Below are 17,525 nucleotides of genomic sequence, written 5' to 3'. Positions count from 1 at the left end.
TGCATTGGCTGTAAAGCGCTTTGGGACATCGTGAGGTCATGAAAACTGCAAGTCTTTCTTTTTTCTTTCTCACCCTGAAGTGTTAGCTGGAGTTAGCCGCCAAGGAATTCAAAATGACTGTTGCACTAAACCACAATGTATTCTGAGTTGCCAGTTCTTTTTTCTCATCAACCAAGGAAGCTATCCGGCCCGACTATCTCTCTCCGAAGGATTCAGACGGACGCTCCAATTTGAAGAAGCCAGGATGAGAAATATGTCACAGAAAATGACCCAAACCAAAACAAATTTAATTAAGTTTGTTAGTAAAAAAAACTGCCAATCAAACACATATCTGAATAAATCCCACAAGAATTTGTATTTTTGTCTCAGACAGTTGTCCCTCAGACACCAAGACAAAATGGCTAAAATCTGTGACACCCTTCTGTGAACGGAGCTGGTTTTGAACCCCTTGTGTACCATGGCAGATATAAAGAAGCCAATATCATGAAACAAAAAGAAAGTATTTGCATTTATGTAGCGCCTTTCACGACCTCAGTAGTCCCAACGCACTTTACAGCCAATGGAGTACTTTTGAAGTGTAGTCACTGTTGTAATGTCGGAAACGCAGCAGCCAATTTGCACACAGCTAGCTCCCACAAACAGGAATGAGATAAATGACCAGATAATCTGTTTTTAGTGATGTTGGATGAGGGATAAACATTGGCTAGGACATCGAGGAGCACTCACCTGCTCTTCTTCGAAATAGTGCCATGGGATCTTTTACGTCCACCTGAGAGGACAGACAGGGCCACGGTTTAACGTCTCATCCGAAAGACGGCATCTCCGACAGTGCAGCATTCCCTCAGTACTGGAGTGTCAGCCTAGTGTCATAGTCACTTCCTCGAAAAAAAAGATTCAAGGAAATTGGTCAGGATAGATTTCCCCCTTTCTGAAATCATGTATGCTGCCGTTTATTAAGTTATCTTCATAAAGGCAATCTTCCTAATTCCACTATCGATGCAAGACTAATGGTTCTGTAGTTGCCCAGGTTCTGTTTCGCCACCTTTTTAAAAAAAATGGGTACCATGCTAATTTGGTTCCAAAACCTGTATTCAGTCACTGCATCATGATGCCCTTTGTACATTTTGTCCCTAATCTCACTTTGCATTCTTGGATGTATACGACTCATCTTTGGAGATTTCTTGCTGTGAGCCTATCTACGACCTCCTTGCAAATTATTATGTCACATATATTTGCCAGTGCTTGACATACTGTTACAGGTGGTCATAGTGACCAGTCCCACGTTTACAGTATTTTGCTTGTGTGGGGTGGTAAAGATATTCCAAAAGTCATTCAGAATTTAGAGTTTAACAAAAGATAGATGTTAACAAACTTCACAAGCAGCTAAGTGCTTCTCAACTTACCGGAGGCAACAGGCCAATGTTTGCTAAAGTACACTCTCGCATTGGAGGTTTAAAAAAAAAAGGTGTTTTTGTTAAGTCTGGTTAAGATTAATTTAACGTAACCAGTCATTGTACACGAGGGAAAAGTCTGGATCCGCGGGGCAGAATTCCTGCAGCGCCTCTCCTGAGTTCCCGCACAATCGTCATGGACCCAGGAGAAATGGCCGTTTATCCCATTTCTCTGGGGTTCCTGATGATTTTCTGCCAAGGTTACAGCGATAGATCAGGAGAGACCCCTCAGAAATTGTAACTCCCTAGTCAAAGAGAGATTCCCAGAACAGCATCTGGATAAGGATGAGTGAAGACACTTACCTGACACCTAATATAAGGCTGGCTTCGCGTTTATTCATTTTAGCTTCAAATCCACCTTTGTAATATGCTGAAAAGCTCTGTAAAATAAAACAATCCCTGTAGAAGCCCATCTCTTAATGATACAAAACATCCTGCTAGATTAATGTTTGCAGAGCTCACATCTGCCATTCTGTGCTGTAAATTTCTATGATTCTGCAAAAACCCCGTTAATTATGGTTCTAGTTTCCATTTTGAACCATTATTTGATCATTAAACACATACGCACAAATTAAGCATCAGAGTAATTTGAAGATCGGCAAAGGAAAAGTAGTTATACTAACAAACCTCCAAGAACAAAAAACAGGTGTTATTCAGGAATGGATTCAAATTAAGTTCTCACTACGCACTCCATTTTATTTGGCTTGTGGGCAACAGATGTGTGTAATGAAAATTTGCCTCTTTTTCCAATACTTTAACTATCTCTCCCCAGTCCAAAACTGCACTTAATCCAGAAGCAGAGCCCACAGAACATCTCGCACGAATTGTATGGAAACACAACCACCTCCAGAAATTGGGAACACAACTTCCAACTGTTCTCCAGTCCAAGCAAACGCCACTATCCCTAACTATTTGTTTCCTGTCCGTCAATCAAGTTCCTAAGGGTATTGCTATATTTCCTCTTGTACTTTTAAGAGCCTTGGGACGTTTTATTACATTAAAGGCTATATAAATGCAAGTTGTTGTTGCTGTACTACACGTCTGAATTTTTGGTAACAAGCCTCCAATGAGGCAACTTTTCAGACACCTTCTAAAAATGTCCCATTGATGCCCATACAGGCAACCCATCTATGTCCAGAGCTGTTGTATGTTGAATGAGCTGACCGTTTCCTGTAAGTGAACCTGACTTTTTAATCCTGTCACAACATGAAAGACAATAGTACAACACATTAGAGACTAAAATGGTTCATTTTTGTAAAAATTCATTCTCCGGATGTGGGCATCGCTGGCAAGGCCGGCATTTACTGCCCATCCCGAGTTGCCCTGAAAGTTTTGAAACAACCGAGTGGCTTACTAGATCACTTCAGAAGACATTCATGAACCAGTTGAGTTTTTATGACAACCTGACAGCTTTATGGTCACTTTTACTGATACCAGCTTTTTTTTCCCAGACTTTTTTAACTAAATTCAAATTCTCAAACTGCCATGATGGGATTTGAACTCACGTTCTCTGTATTATTAGTCCAGACCTCTGCAGTACTAGTCCAGGACGTAACCATTACACTATCGTACCCAAGGGTACCATTGCCAATAGCTGTTGCTGTTGCTTGGCTAATATCTCCAAGTTTGCAGACGACACAAAGCTGGGTGGGCGTGTGTGCTGTGAGGAGGATGCCGAGAAACTCCAGTATGATTTGGACAGGTTGGGTGATTGGGCAAAAGCATGGCAGATGCAGTATAATGTGGATAAATGCGAGGTTATCCACTTTGGTGGCAAAAACAGGAAGGCAGATTATTATCTGAATGGCAATAGATTGCGAGAAGGGGAAGTGCAACGAGACCTGGATGTCCTTGTGCACCAGTCGCTGAAGGTAAGCATGCAGGTGCAGCAGGCGGTTAAGAAGGCAAATGGTATGTTGGCCTTCATAGCGAGAGGGTTCGAGTACAAGAACAAGGATGTCTTGCTGCAGTTGTACAGGGCCTTGGTGAGACCACACCTTGAGTATTGTGTGCCGTTTTGGTCGCCTTATCTGAGGAAGGATGTTCTTGCCATGGAGGGAGTGCAGCGAAGATTCACCAGACTGATACCTGGGATGGCAGGAATGACGTATGAGGAGAGATTGGGTTGATTGGGCTTATACTCGCTGGAGTTTAGAAGAATGAGAGGGGATCTCATTGAAACTTATAAAATTCTAACAGGACTGGACAGACTAGATGCAGGAAGGATGTTCCTGATGGCCGGGGAGTCCAGAACCAGGGGTCACAGTCTAAGGATAAGGGGTAAGCCATTTAGGATAGAGATGAGGAGGAATTTCTTCACCCAGAGAGTGGTGAACCTGTGGAATTCGCTACCACAGAAGGCAGTGGAGGCCAATTCATTAAATATATTCAAGAAGGAGTTGGATATATTTCTTAAGGCTAAAGGGATCAAGGGATATGGGGAGAAGGCAGGGACAGGGTACTGAATTTGGATGATCAGCCATGATCTCATTGAATGGCGGAGCAGGCTCGAGGGGCCGAATGGCCTACTCCTGCTCCTATCTTCTGTGTTTCTATGTATGTTTCTATCTCAACAATAGAGCCTTCAAATTTCAAGGAAAGCAGTGAGAAGCCAGGAACAATTAGTTTTACATTTGCATCCTCCAAAAATTGCACTCAAGGGTGAAAATTAGACAAAACATTTTTTTAAACAAGCCTTTTACCACAAAACTTAATTGAAATAAATATTTTCATGTGTGAAAATGGCAAAAATGAACCAGTCACTAAATATTTAGTTGGGATCACAACAGATTATGGAGGAAAATTGAGGATTATGAAAGAGCTTGAATTGGAATGGAGAAACAAGCAAGTCTGGAAATAAAATTAATCATTCCAGTCTCGTCTTCATTTGAAATCAATTTTTTCCATGACGTACACAACTGATGAACATTTTAGCTTCTCTCAGAGATTTTCTGAAGGAACCTACTGATGCGCTATCAATTACTCATAAAAGACTGAGAGTTAGAAGAGTAACTAAAGGCTTTTATTAACAACAGAATGGAGGTCTGCCTCGAGTGGTCGACCGGTCCAGAAATACAAAGGGCTGGGGAGCAGTCACCTTTATACTAGGACCTGTGGGAGGAGTCAGCCGAGGCATGTCCAGGCATGTACACAGTGGAATACAAACAGGACAAACAGGAATACAAACAGTGGTTTACCACATTCACCCCTTGTTTAAAATTGAGTCCGGCGGGGTGAAGTGTATTAAAAGTTAGTGTATTGGAGTCTCTCCGGAGGTCTTGTCTGCCGCTGTGATCGGCGTGGCGACGGCAGGGGTAGTGAAGCTTCCGGCGTCGAGTCCAGCGTAGGCTGTGGCACAGGCGTGTCGTCCTCGTAGATGTCGAGCGGGTCGCGGGGCCCCGGCCTGCCGTCTGCTGGGGCTGGATATCGGATCGTGGGGGGGGGGGGGGTGGTAGTGGGTAGTGGGTTACTGCGGCCCCCGAGGGTGCAAGGTCTCTTATGGAGACTGTGTCCTCCCGCCCGTCCGGGTATGCGATGTAAGCATACTGGGGGTTGGCGTGGAGGAGGTCGACCCTCTCGACCAGGGGGTCCGTTTTATGGGTCCTCACGTGTCTTCTCAGTAGGACCGGCCCTGGGGACGTCAGCCATGGCGGTAGCGATGTCCCCGATGTGGACTTCCTTGGGAAGACAAACATTTTCTCATGAGGGGTGGCGTTAGTGGCAGTGCAGAGCAGTGACCGAATAGAGTGGAGCGCATCGGGGAGCACATCCTGCCAGCGGGAGGTTGGAAAGCCCCTAGACTTTAAGGCTAGCAGGACGGCCTTCCAAACTGTCGCATTTTCTCTTTCCACCTGTCCGTTCCCCCGGGGGTTGTAACTGGTGGTCCTGCTTGTGGCAATACCCCTAGTTAGCAGGTACTGACGGAGTTCGTCGCTCATAAACGATGAGCCCCGGTCGCTATGGATATAGCTGGGGAAGCCGAACAGGGTGAAGAGGTTGTTCAGACATTTAATGACCGTGGCACTGGTCATGTCCGGGCAGGGGATGGCGAACGGGAAACGGGAGTACTCATCAATAATATTGAGGAAGTACACATTGCGGTCGGAGGAGGGGAGAGGCCCTTTAAAATCAACGCTCAGGCGCTCGAAGGGGCGAGTGGCTTTTATCAGGTGGGCCCTGTCTGGTCTATAAAAGTGCGGTTTGCACTCAGCGCAGACTTGGCAGTTCCTGGTCATGGTCCTGACCTCCTCAATAGAGTAAGGCAGGTTGCGGGCCTTGATGAGGTGGAAGAACCTGGTGACCCCCGGGTGGCAGAGGTCATTGTGGAGGGCCCGCACTCTATTGATCTGCGCGCTGGCGCAGGTGCCACGCGATAGCGCATCCGGGGGTTCATTTAGCTTCCCGGGCCGGTACAAGATCTCGTAGTTGTAGGTGGAAAGTTCGATTCTCCACCTCAAGATCTTGTCATTTTTGATTTTGCCCCTCTGCTTGTTGTTAAACATAAAAGCAACTGAACGCTGGTCAGTGAGCAGGGTAAATCGTTTTCCGGCCAGGTAGTGCCTCCAATGACGCACAGCCTCCACAATCGCCTGGGCCTCCTTCTCAACAGCGGAGTGTCTGGTCTCCGGGTCTTGGAGGGTTCGTGAAAAGAAGGTCACGGGTCTCCCCGCCTGATTGAGGGTAGCGGCCAGGGCAAAGTCGGACGCGTCGCTTTCCACCTGGAAGGGGATGGATTCGTCCACTGCGTGCATGGTGGCTTTGGCAATGTCCTCCTTGATACGGTGGAAGGCTAAGCGGGCCTCTGCCGTCAAGGGAAAAGAGGTGGACTTGATCAGCGGACGGGCCTTGTCCGCATAGTAGGGGACCCACTGGGCGTAATAGGAGAAAAACCCTAGGCACCTCTTCAGGGCCTTGAGGCAGTGGGGCAGTGGGAGCTCCATAAGGGGACGCATCCGGTCAGGGTCGGGGCCGATGACTCCGTGTTCCACAACACAGCCAAGGATGGCGAGGCGGTTTGTGCGGAATATGCACTTCTCCTTGTTATATGTCAGGTTTAGGAGTTGGGCGGTGCGGAGGAATTTTTCGAGGTTTGCGTCATGGTCCTGCAAGTCACGGCCGCAGATGGTCACATTGTCCAGATATGGGAAAGTGGCCTGCAACGCATTTTGATCTACCATCCGGTCCATCTCCCTTTGGAAGACGGAGACCCCGTTGGTGACGCCAAAGGGAACCCTAAGGAAGTGATAGAGGCGGCCGTTTGCCTCAAAGGCAGTGTACTGGCGGTCCTCAGGGCGGATGGGGAGCTGGTGGTATGCTGATTTCAGGTCAATGGTCGAGAAGACGCGGTACTGCGCGATCTGGTTGACCATATCAGCTATACGGGGGAGTGGGTAGGCGTCCAGCAGGGTGTAGCGATTTATTGTCTGGCTGTAGTCGATGACCAGGCGCTGCTTCTCGCCGGTCTTAACGACCACAACCTGGGCTCGCCAGGGGCTGGTGCTGCCCTCAATAATCCCTTCTTTCAGGAGCCGCTCCACTTCGGTTTTAATGAAAACCCTGTCCCCGGCACTGTATCGCCTGCTCTTTGTGGCGATGGGCTTACAGTCGGGGGTGAGGTTAGCAAACAGTGGGGGGGGGATGACTCTGAGTGTGGAGAGGTTGCACCTGGTGCGCGGCGGGCAATTTGGAAGCTGCTGGCTGCGGACTGTGAGTGGGGGTAGGGGTCCACCGTACGCCATCGTAACACTTTTAAGGTGGCACTGAAAATCTAACCCCAGCAGGACGGCAGCGCAGAGGTCAGGCAGGACCAGAAGTTTAAAATGATCGTACATGGTCCCGTCTACTACGAGTGTCACCACGCAGTAGCCGCCGATGTCCGCCGACTGGGACTCGGAGGCCATAGAAATCCGCTGTTGCGCAGGCAGGACTGGGAGAGAGCAACGCCGCACCGTGTCGGGGTGGATGAAGCTCTCCGTGCTCCCAGAGTCAAAAAGGCAGATTGTATCGTGACCATTTACCTTAATGTCCATTGTGGAACTGGCCAGTTGGTGCGGTCTCGCTTGGTCCAGTGTAACGGATGCCAGCGTAGGGGTCGGTGTGTCGCTGCGGGTATCAGATGAGGCGGTGTCGGGGGCCTGCTGCGTCCCAGCTGTCGTCCAAGATGGCGGCGTCCATGATCCCCATGTGGCTGGAGGCGTCCAAAATGGCTGCTGTACCGGTGATTCGCACATGGCCGGGGAGGTCCAAGATGGCGGCCCGCATGGCCCACACGCGGCGCTGCTGGGGTTCGGGGTGGCTTTGGCCCTGCAGACGCGAGCGTAGTGTCCCTTCTTCCCGCAGCCCGAGCAGATCGCGTTTTTCGCCGGGCAGCGCGCTCTGGGGTGTTTTGCCTGGCCACAGAAGTAGCATTTCTGGCCTTGGGGCACTGCTGTCTGGCCTTGGGACACTGCTGCGGTAGTTGGGCCGTTGTTGGGGTGTGGCTGGGGTGGCACGGCGCTATGAGGCGGTCCTACCGTGTCCCAGGCTGTCATTCCCCGCGGCGTCCACGGTGCAGAGGAGTAGGCATCCATGCCCTGGTAGGCTGCATCCAACGATAGTGCGAGTTCAGAGGCCTTGTTGAGGTCGAGGTTACTCTGCTCCAACAGTCGCTGTCGGGTGTAATTGGATCTGTGGCCCGCTACAAAAGCGTCCCGGATAAGTTCCTCTGTGTACACGGCGGCCTTTACATCCTTACAACCACAGGCCCGGCCAAGCACAGACAGTGCCTGAAGGTATTCCACGGTCGATTCCCCAGGTTGTTGTTTACGACTCCCCAGGAGGTGCCTGGCGTACACTTCGTTCACTGGGCGCGTGTACTGGTCCTTGAGGAGCTTGATAGCGTCCGCGTACGAGGTCGCGTCTTGGATGACCGAGTACACTCGGTGGTTCACTTTGGAGGTCAGGACATCCAGTTTGTCCTCGTCCGATTTGATGGCTTCGGAGGCGGTCAGGAATTTTTCGAAACACTTAAGCCAGTGAGTAAACTTGGTGGATGAGTCCGCCTCCCGATGATCTAAGTCCAGGCATGCTGGTGTGAGGATCTTCTCCATTATAAAAATGTTGTTAATAAAATTGATGCGCTATCAATTACTCATAAAAGACTGAGAGTTAGAAGAGTAACTAAAGGCTTTTATTAACAACAGAATGGAGGTCTGCCTCGAGTGGTCGACCGGTCCAGAAATACAAAGGGCTGGGGAGCAGTCACCTTTATACTAGGACCTGTGGGAGGAGTCAGCCGAGGCATGTCCAGGCATGTACACAGTGGAATACAAACAGGACAAACAGGAATACAAACAGTGGTTTACCACACCTACTAAGTGTTTGAAACGGGTGCCTGTACAACGCACTCATATTCTCAAGCAACAAATGCGTTTAACAGTTGGTCATTTGGAAAAATGCAAGCCAGTATGTAGGAAAGATTAAATTTCACCCTAAAGCAAATATCCCCTTGGATAGATCCCCCTAAACTTTTCTGCAGGTTTAAAAATGGGGTGAAAATGAAATCTAAATGGGAGATCATTTTGCGTGCATAGAACATTAACCCCTTCCACTCAATTAGAGCAACTACTTCATGGTGTGTTAGTTCCAAGGGTGGGATCATTTAAATCACTATATGGTGCACCCGAACTATTAACATAATAACTATGTAATAAAGAAACCACTGTAGTATCAAAGGTTATTGTATGATTCTTCAAATTACAGACTGCCTAATAAAAGTTATCTCATTTTCACATAATTACTGCTTATAGAATGAATCAAATTCAAAGCACAGATGGATAACAAACATGGGACAACAGACTTGGAGGGACATGATTCGTGACTATTGCAGATTCATAAGAAAAAGAAATAACTTGCATTGATACGGTGCCATTCATGTCCTCGGGTCATCCCAATGTGTTTCACAGCCAATGAATTACATTTGAAGCCAGTGTTGTAATGAAGGTAAATGTGGCAGCCAATTTGCACGCTTGCAAGGTCCAAAAAGCAAGACAAACGGCCAGTTCATCTGTTCTTGGTGGTGTTGGCTGACGAATAATTGTTGGCTAGTGCACCTGGAGATCTCCCCGCTCTTTCTCGATGTTTTATGTCCATTGGAGACAGCAGACGGTTTAACGTCTCATCTGAAAGATGGCACCTCCAACAATGCAGCACTTCCTCAGTAATGCTCTTAACTGTCAGCCTAGACTATGTGCCCAAGTCCCTGAGTGGGGCTTGAACCCATGAACATGTGACTCTAAGGCAAGAGTGCTACCACTGAGCCAAGCTGACTCATGTTATTATCATAAAACCCTCTCAAAAATCATTACGCAAATTAGCATGCTCTGTATATACATAAGTTTAGCACATCCCAAAATATGTAAGACATGTACAAATTGGATTAGGTCCAATTTCCAAGTACAATTTTTGAAAAGTCAAGCTCTGTTATTAGCAAACTTACAGGACTGGGGATAGTTCTCGCCATTTCTACAATCATTTGTTGAACAGGCTTCCACAATCGAAATGCACGGTGACCTGAAAAAAAAATCAGATACATTTCTCATCGTCCTTTCAGTATTAAGGACAAAATAGCCACCTTTAATGGTCTACGCTACATAGGAATAGGAGTAGGCCATTCAGCTCCTCAAGCCTGTTTTATCGTCCAATGAGATCATGGCTGATCTGTAGCCTAAATCCATCCACCCGCCTTGGCTATATATATCCCTTAATATCCTTGTCTAGCAAAAAATCTATCAATCCACTGTTCTTAGCTTTTCACCATTTAAAAAAAAATACTCGGATCTATACTCTTTTGGTCCAAAATGGATGACCTTACACTTACCTGCGTTGGGATCCATCTGCCACAGTTTTGCCCACTCACTTAATCTATCAATGTCTCTTTGTAATTTTATGCTCCCATCTACACTGTTTACAACTCACTCTGTTCAGCAGTCATGTTAGATAAAACTATAAAATAAACTTAGGCTGCTGTTTGGGCGCATTATATTAATATTTCCCCCTGCAGTCAACTGGGTTGATTCTGCATCAAAATAACGGAGGGGACACTCATTTCACGGTTTTCTTTATTTCCTTTCTGCACTCATCCGTATAAAGAATGCAATTTGCAACCTATCTCAATACGTTATACCACAAAACAGCAAGACAATACCCAACACACCAAGTTTTTGCCCTTGGTCATGTCTTCAGGCAAACACATTGAAGACTATTTACATTTTTGTGTGCATCAAGCTGAAGGATGTTAGTGCTGAGGAACGGAACTCTTCCCATTTTAGGCGCCCGATGTCAGCATCAAGCATTCCCAGGTCAGGTGTAAAGTTCTGCAATGTGACTCAGCTCCAATCCCAGAAAAGCACCCCTTTATTATGCCAGTGCGACAATTCTTTCCATATCCCACTCCAGCCATCCTGTGGCCTGTCTGAGTGAGGGTGCCAAATAAGGGAACTCAGCACTAAATTGAGACTGGCCAAACGCAACTCACATACAGCCCTTACAGCCAGAAGACATCAGTCTGGGCTGAAGCAGGCCTCAGCGGTGAACGGCCAGAGCCTGATCCACGGTGCCTGCCAGTTACCCAGTGTTTACTTTTTAAAAAAGACACCGGTCAAGTTAGGCCGGACCATTTTTATGCACTACTGCTTGCAAGAGCAGCACAGATATGAGTCTGGTGCAAGCATTTACCAGACCCGTCGCCGAGGAATACGCACATGGTGGAGAAGGAATTGTTACCTTTTTCCCAAATGGGATTATGGCAATAAATCCACACAATCCTAAAAGAGAAGGGACTCTTCCTCCCCACCCAACAACTGAAGGTCCCAAGCCTCCAAACATGAATGGGAGGTTTAAAAAAAATCCAAGCAACACTTTCACTCATTCCAAACGCATGCAAAATAGTAATTTCTTCTCAAACATATACTTGATAGATATACCTAGATATAGTTTTTCACTTCTCAATAGAAAGATCTACCCAGTCGGCCAAATAAAATAAGCAAGTAGGTAGGAAAGCTTAACTTTCACCCAATAGCAAATATGCCCCTGAAATGAATCCCCTAAACTTTGCTGCAGATATAAAAAGGGGGTAAAAACTAAATGATCTAAATGGGAGATCATTTTGCGTGCACAGAACATTAACCCCTTCCACTCAATTAGAGTAATTCCATCATGGCGTGTTAGCTGTAAGGCTGGGTTCATCTGCTCTGCTGCATCAGTGCACCTGAACCACAACGCTAGAACACTTAGAGAGACTACGACACTTTGCCTCCGAGTCTACATATAAAACACTGAACTGATTACATGCAGTTAATTTGATAGCATTATTGGAACATTAATTTATTCAGGCAACCAGTGTTTGCAATTTAGACCCACCAGGAAAACGCACAATTGGTTATGTAAAAAATGGAAGGTCGCTGCATGGTCAATTAGAAAATAGCACATTCAATAAGCAGCCACAGTTAGCAGGGTGTAGTCACACCGGAAATGGCGCAAAGGAAAACACTGGAGTACAATTTGGAGAAAATGTAAACAAAAACAGAAAAATGCTGGAAACAGTCAGCAGGTCAGGCAGCATCTGTGGAGAGACCAAAACTAGTTAACGTTTCGGGAACTGGAAGATATTCCAGATGAACAGCATTTAAAAAGGAGCAAAACAAAGGGAAGGAAGGGTGAGGGAGGGAAAATAAACACACACACAGGAAAAGAAATAAAATAACCTGTAAAGTGTTTAAGTGGAAAATAGGAGATGATTAAATGGCAGAAGTGTTAAAAGCAGGGAAAGTGCACTAGGGCTGTCACGAGAAATCAACTCAAGTTTAAACTTTTTCTCATTTGTTTACAGAAATGGACCTTTAAAGTCATTTTTTTAATTTATTGTCGACTTAAAAACTTTCTTATTAAAGGGCATGGTTAGATTTCAGTGTATAAAATGATGCAAATAAAATATGACCAGTCAAACTTAACAAGAAAAGGTGAATGCACGGCTAAGATTTAACTTCAGCCAGAAAGGTAGTGCGAGCACAGAGTGTTATGGGGCATTGGATACATTTGTGACAGACAGGGCTATTGCAAGGTATCAGCGGTCAAGTGGGGTAAGATGCCTGTGACCCAGTGTGTTTAGCGATGTGTCACGGGTAACCATGCTTTCCTGGAGTGTGCTGCATTTGAGGAAGAAATTTCCCGGAGTCTTTTCTAAAATTGGCCACAGGCATTTTTCTTTTCTGTTTTTTTTTTGCTTCCCTAGGATTTTGGCATTACTAATGGTCGAGGACATTGGTGTACGAGGTTTCACCACATGCACTGCTGAGCCTAATGGTTTCCTCTTACCTTTCTTCTCATATGTTTACAACCAGTGTAATATACTCAACTGATTATTAGATAGCTAAAGAAAAAAACACAACCTCTTATTTGGATCGATGGATATTTGGCAGACAGTGCTGCCTTTATTGGACCAATGGTGTTAGCCGTGGCTCAGTGGGCAGCACTCTCGCCTCTGAATCAGAAGCTTGTGGGTTCAAGTCCCACTCCAGAGACCAGAGCACAGAATCCAGGCTGACACTCCAGTGCAATACTGAGGGAGTGCTGCACTGTCGGAGGTGCTGACTTTCGGTTGAGACGTTAAACCGAGGCCCCGTCTGCCCTTATGGTGGATGTAAAAGATCCAGTGGCACTATTTGAAGAAGCGCGGGGGAGTTCTCCCTGGTGTCCTGTCTAATATTTGTCAACCAACATCACTAAAACAAATTATCTGGTCATTATCTCATTACTGTTGTGGGAGCTTGCTGTGCGCAATTTGGCTGCCACGTTTCCTACATTATAACAGTGACTGCAATTCAAAAGTGCTTAATTGGCTGTAAAGCGCTTTGGGATGTCCTGAGGCCATTAAAGCTGTGATATAAATGCAAGTCTTTATTTATTTCAGAGCAAATAAAGGACCACACTAGTTTGATAAGAACTGCAGAGGTGCGAAGTGAACCATTGCCTTACCTGCAAATGCTGCAGCCGCGACACCAAGTCCAACTGCTATCAGCGTTCTACCCTAGAAAAGGAATGGAAAACTTTGTTCAGGGTAGGAATGCAATTTAAAATAGGCAGGTACAAATAAACATAGCAGCACACTCATTGTGTCCTCTTGAAACTGTATCTTCTTTTTACAAAACAGGAATGCACACAATCAGGTGAATGAAAACTACTTTTATGTAATTCTTAGCAGTTTGGTTTGGAGACTTAAGCATGTTAATGGATCGTCATGCCTGTCAAACACAAAATTCGATGTTCTCTGTATAGATATCAGAACTACAATGAAACAGCAAAATCAAGACCTTCTAGACTTAGTGCCCCATTTGAAAACAAGCCCAGACTCAAAGGAACAAGACACTGTGGCCGGGATTCCCCACTCAGCCATTACATTGGCAGAGGTGCAGTGTGGCGGGACTTCTACTCCACCCCATAAGTCCCTAACTCCCATGGGGAGCAGACAGAAAAACCTTGTGCAACAAGACTTAAATCGGACGATGAGCTGATGGTCGTCCTTGAAGAGATGAGGCAGAAAAGGGATAGTCTGCCAAGGGTGCAGGGCAGGAGGGCATCAAGGTCTTTTTAAAAAAAATCATTCTGAGGCTGTGGGCGTCGCTGGCAAGGCTGGCATTTATTGCCCATCCCTGTTGCCATTGAGAAGGTTGAACCGCTGCAGTCCGTGTGGTGATAGTGCTCTCACAGTGCTATTAGGTAGTGAGCAATGTTCCCCCATTTTGTTTTTGGGTGCGCAGCCCCTTTAAAGGGCTGTGCGGCCCATTCACAATTTCGCGCATGCGCAAAATTTAACGTTGGAAAAGCCGGTCCCAGCTTAAAGGGAACATTGGTAGTGAGTTCCAGGATTTTGATCCAGCGACCATGAAGGGACAGCGATATCTTTCTAAGTCAGGATGGTTGTGTGACTTGGAGAGGAACTTGGAGGTGGTGGTGTTCCCATGCACCTGCTGCCCTTGTCCTTCTAGGTGGAAGAGGTCACGGGTTTGGGAGGTGTTGTCGAAGAAGGCTTGGCGATTTGCTGCAGTGCGTCTTGTAGATGGTACACACTACAGCTACGGTACACCTGTGGTGGAGGGAGTGAATGTTTATGGTGGTGGATGTGCTGCCAATCAAGCGGGCTGCTTTGTCCCTGATAGTATTGAGCTTCTCGAGTGTTGTTGCAGCTGCACCCATCCAAGCAAGTGGAGAGTATTCCATCGCAATCCTGATGTGCCTTGTAGTTGGTGGAGAGACTTTGGGATGTCAGGAAGTGAGCCACTCACAGCAGAATACCAAGACTCCGACCTGCTCTCGTAGCCACGGCATTTAAGTGACTTGTCTAGTTGAGTTTCTAGTCAGTGGCGACCCCCAGGATGTTGATGGTGGGGGATTGGTAGTGCCATTGAATGCCAAAAGGAGGTGGTTGCCTCATTTGCGGACATATTCTGTGTCAGCAACTTGAGATATATGCAAATTAATGGGAACATGTATTTATAAGTGGCCCAGAGGTAGGCACCAGTGAGGAACTTTGGAACTGCTGGACGAAAAAAGACCAAGGTCCACCTAGTTCGCCGTCTACCATCCTGGTAGTTGTATGATGCAATGATAATGGAGTTGTTGACTAATCAAAGCAATCAATCTCTATCAATTAGTCTACAACAGACATGAGGTGAGGAAAACCCAGTGGTGGAAAGCTTTGGGAACCATAGATCCAAAGTCACCTGTTCCTCCCAAGCACACCCCACTTACCACGTCATGTCTCAAATTACTCATATACTTTATACCAAAATGTTATTTTCTGAAATAAATCTGTCTCAATACTAATCAATATTATCTGCTTCCACCATGAAGACACAAACAAAATGCTTGGCACACCCTGGTCTGAGTACAGATAAAAAAACAAGTGCAAATGTTCAACAGAAATCGAACATGCAATGCACAACTCAGGCCTGTGTGCATCCGGAAATAAAAAAAGACAGGTTAACATTTTGGGAGTACACCTGAAATGAATTCAGTCTTGAAATATTTGGGTTCCCAATAACTTCCTGAAACTTCTGGAATTTAATCCAGATGTCCTAATAAGACGTTAAACCAAGACCCTGTCTGCCCCCTCAGGTGGATGTAAAAGCACTTTTCGAAGAGCAGGGGAGTTCTCCCAGTGTTCTGGACAATATTTATCCCTCAACCAACATCACTAACTTTGCCATATTATAAAAAGGAAAGAGACACTGGAGAGGGTGCAGAGAAGATTTACAAGGATGATACCAGAAATGCGAGAGTATACGTATCAGGAAAGGATGAACAAGCTGGGTCTCTTTTCTCTTGAAAAAAGGCTGAGGGGTGACCTAATAGAGATCTTTAAAATTAGGTACAGTTTTGATAGAGTGGATAGAGAGAGAATGTTTCCACTTGTGGGGAAGAGCATAACTAGAGGCCATTATTATAAGATAGTCACCAAGAAATCCAATAGGGAATTCAGAAGAAACTTCTTTACCCAAAGAGTGGTGAAAATGTGGAACTCGCTACCACAGGGAGGGGTTGAAGCAAAAAATATAGATGCATTTAAGAGGAGGCTAGATAAGCATATGAGGGAGAAGGGAATAGAGGGTTATGCTGATACAGATTTAGATGAGGAAAGACGGGAGGAGGCTTGAGTGGAGCATAAACGCCGGCATGGACTGGTTGGGCCGAATGGCCTGTTTCTGTGCCATATATCCTATGTAATCCTATGTAAAACAGATTATCTGGGCATTATCACATTGATACAAAAGCAGATGCTGGAAATCTGAAATAAAAACAGAAAATGCTGAAAATACTCAGCAGGTCAGGCAGCATCGGTGGAGACAAAAACAGAGTTAAACATTTCAGGGCGATGACCCTGCGTCAGAACTCTGACCTGAAACGTTAACGCTGTTTCTCTCTCCACAAAGGCTGCCTGACCTGCTGAGTATTTCTAGCATTTTCTGTTATTATCATATTGCTGTTTATGGGAGCTTGCTGTGCACAAATTGGCTGCCACATTTCCCTGCAATACAACAGTGACTTCACTTCAAAAGTACTTCATTGGCTGTGAAGTGCTTCGGGACATTCTAGGTTGTTAATCCAGTACCATAACCACCAGCTACCATAATACCAGTACGATAGCAAAATACCAGTGCTCGGTATTGCACCTCCTCTCTTCTGCGCATACTCAATGGTTCAGCTCATGCGCAGAGGAGAACACTGAGGCGATTTATGTTGACAGATCAGACTGTGGGGGTAAGGTGTGAGGGGGAGGGGGGTTAGTCGTTAGCATTACAACCCAGTTTTTTAAATTATTGTTGACACCAGGCGGGTCCTATTTATATAACTGAAGTATTCAGCGAAGGCGACTGCTCCTCGAAGAGCCTGCAGTACTTCATGGCCTATTGAGACTGATCCGCTCGGGTCCACCCAGAGTCTCAAAACGCAGTGAACAGGGTAGGGTAAGGCCTGGTCCGGTCCGGCGCTCTCGGCCCCCTCGATAGAGGCCGATAGTTTGCCGCGCTGGTTTTTTTTAGTCCCGGGCTCGCGCGCGCGCGCACATGCCCTGGGTGTGAGAGACGAATCACCCGCCGGCACGCGCCCATTGTCCTCCGCGTGTTGCTCTGCTCACCGCGCCGCTGTCCACGTGCTGCTCGCCGCCGCTCATCGCTGTCCCACCGCTCGCGCCGCACCGGCTAACGTCTCCGGCTTCCTTGCCACCACTGTACGGTCTCCCCGCCCAGACAAAAAATGGCGAGCGCGAAATTCAAAACTATTGCCAACCGTGCGTGCCAACGTACGGCAGCACTTTTTTTCCTGTTGTTCTCACTAGCGCCTCTTGAGTTAGGAGGCGGTGGGTTCACAGTCCCACTCCATGGGAACTTGAGCACATCATCTCGGCTGACACTCCACTCCAGTGCAGTACGATAGCAAAATACTGCAGATGCTGGAAATCCGAAATAACAACAGAAAATGCTGGAAAAACTCAGCAAGCCAGGCAACATCCGTGGAGAGAAAATAGAGTCAATGTTTCGG

General features: G+C 46.5%; 1 protein-coding gene across 2 annotated transcripts in view; it reads right to left on the bottom strand.

Annotated features, from left to right (window-relative positions):
• The window catches only part of LOC147107413 (dnaJ homolog subfamily C member 15-like), a 29,982-nt gene extending 12,663 nt beyond the window's left edge, over positions 1-17,319 (bottom strand). Inside the window, exons 1-4 of one of the 2 annotated variants that reach the window (XM_086006443.1) lie at positions 17,122-17,319; positions 13,464-13,515; positions 9,928-10,001; positions 1,755-1,831 (exon numbers count right to left, since the gene is read on the bottom strand). In XM_086006443.1, the coding sequence (XP_085862569.1) occupies positions 1,755-1,831; positions 9,928-10,001; positions 13,464-13,515; positions 17,122-17,157 (239 nt within the window). In that variant the 5' untranslated portion in view covers positions 17,158-17,319. Of the gene's footprint in view, positions 1-1,754; positions 1,832-9,927; positions 10,002-13,463; positions 13,516-16,596; positions 16,616-17,121 lie in introns of those variants that run through there. The other variant, XM_086006444.1, reaches the window with a different exon arrangement.
• Positions 17,320-17,525: the final 206 nt, after the last annotated feature.

Source organism: Somniosus microcephalus, chromosome 14, assembly GCF_052327205.1.
Source record: "Somniosus microcephalus isolate GS21.2 chromosome 14, FLI_Smic_1.0, whole genome shotgun sequence".
NCBI lineage: Eukaryota > Metazoa > Chordata > Chondrichthyes > Squaliformes > Somniosidae > Somniosus > Somniosus microcephalus.
This window is presented reverse-complemented; position numbering and strand designations above follow the sequence as displayed.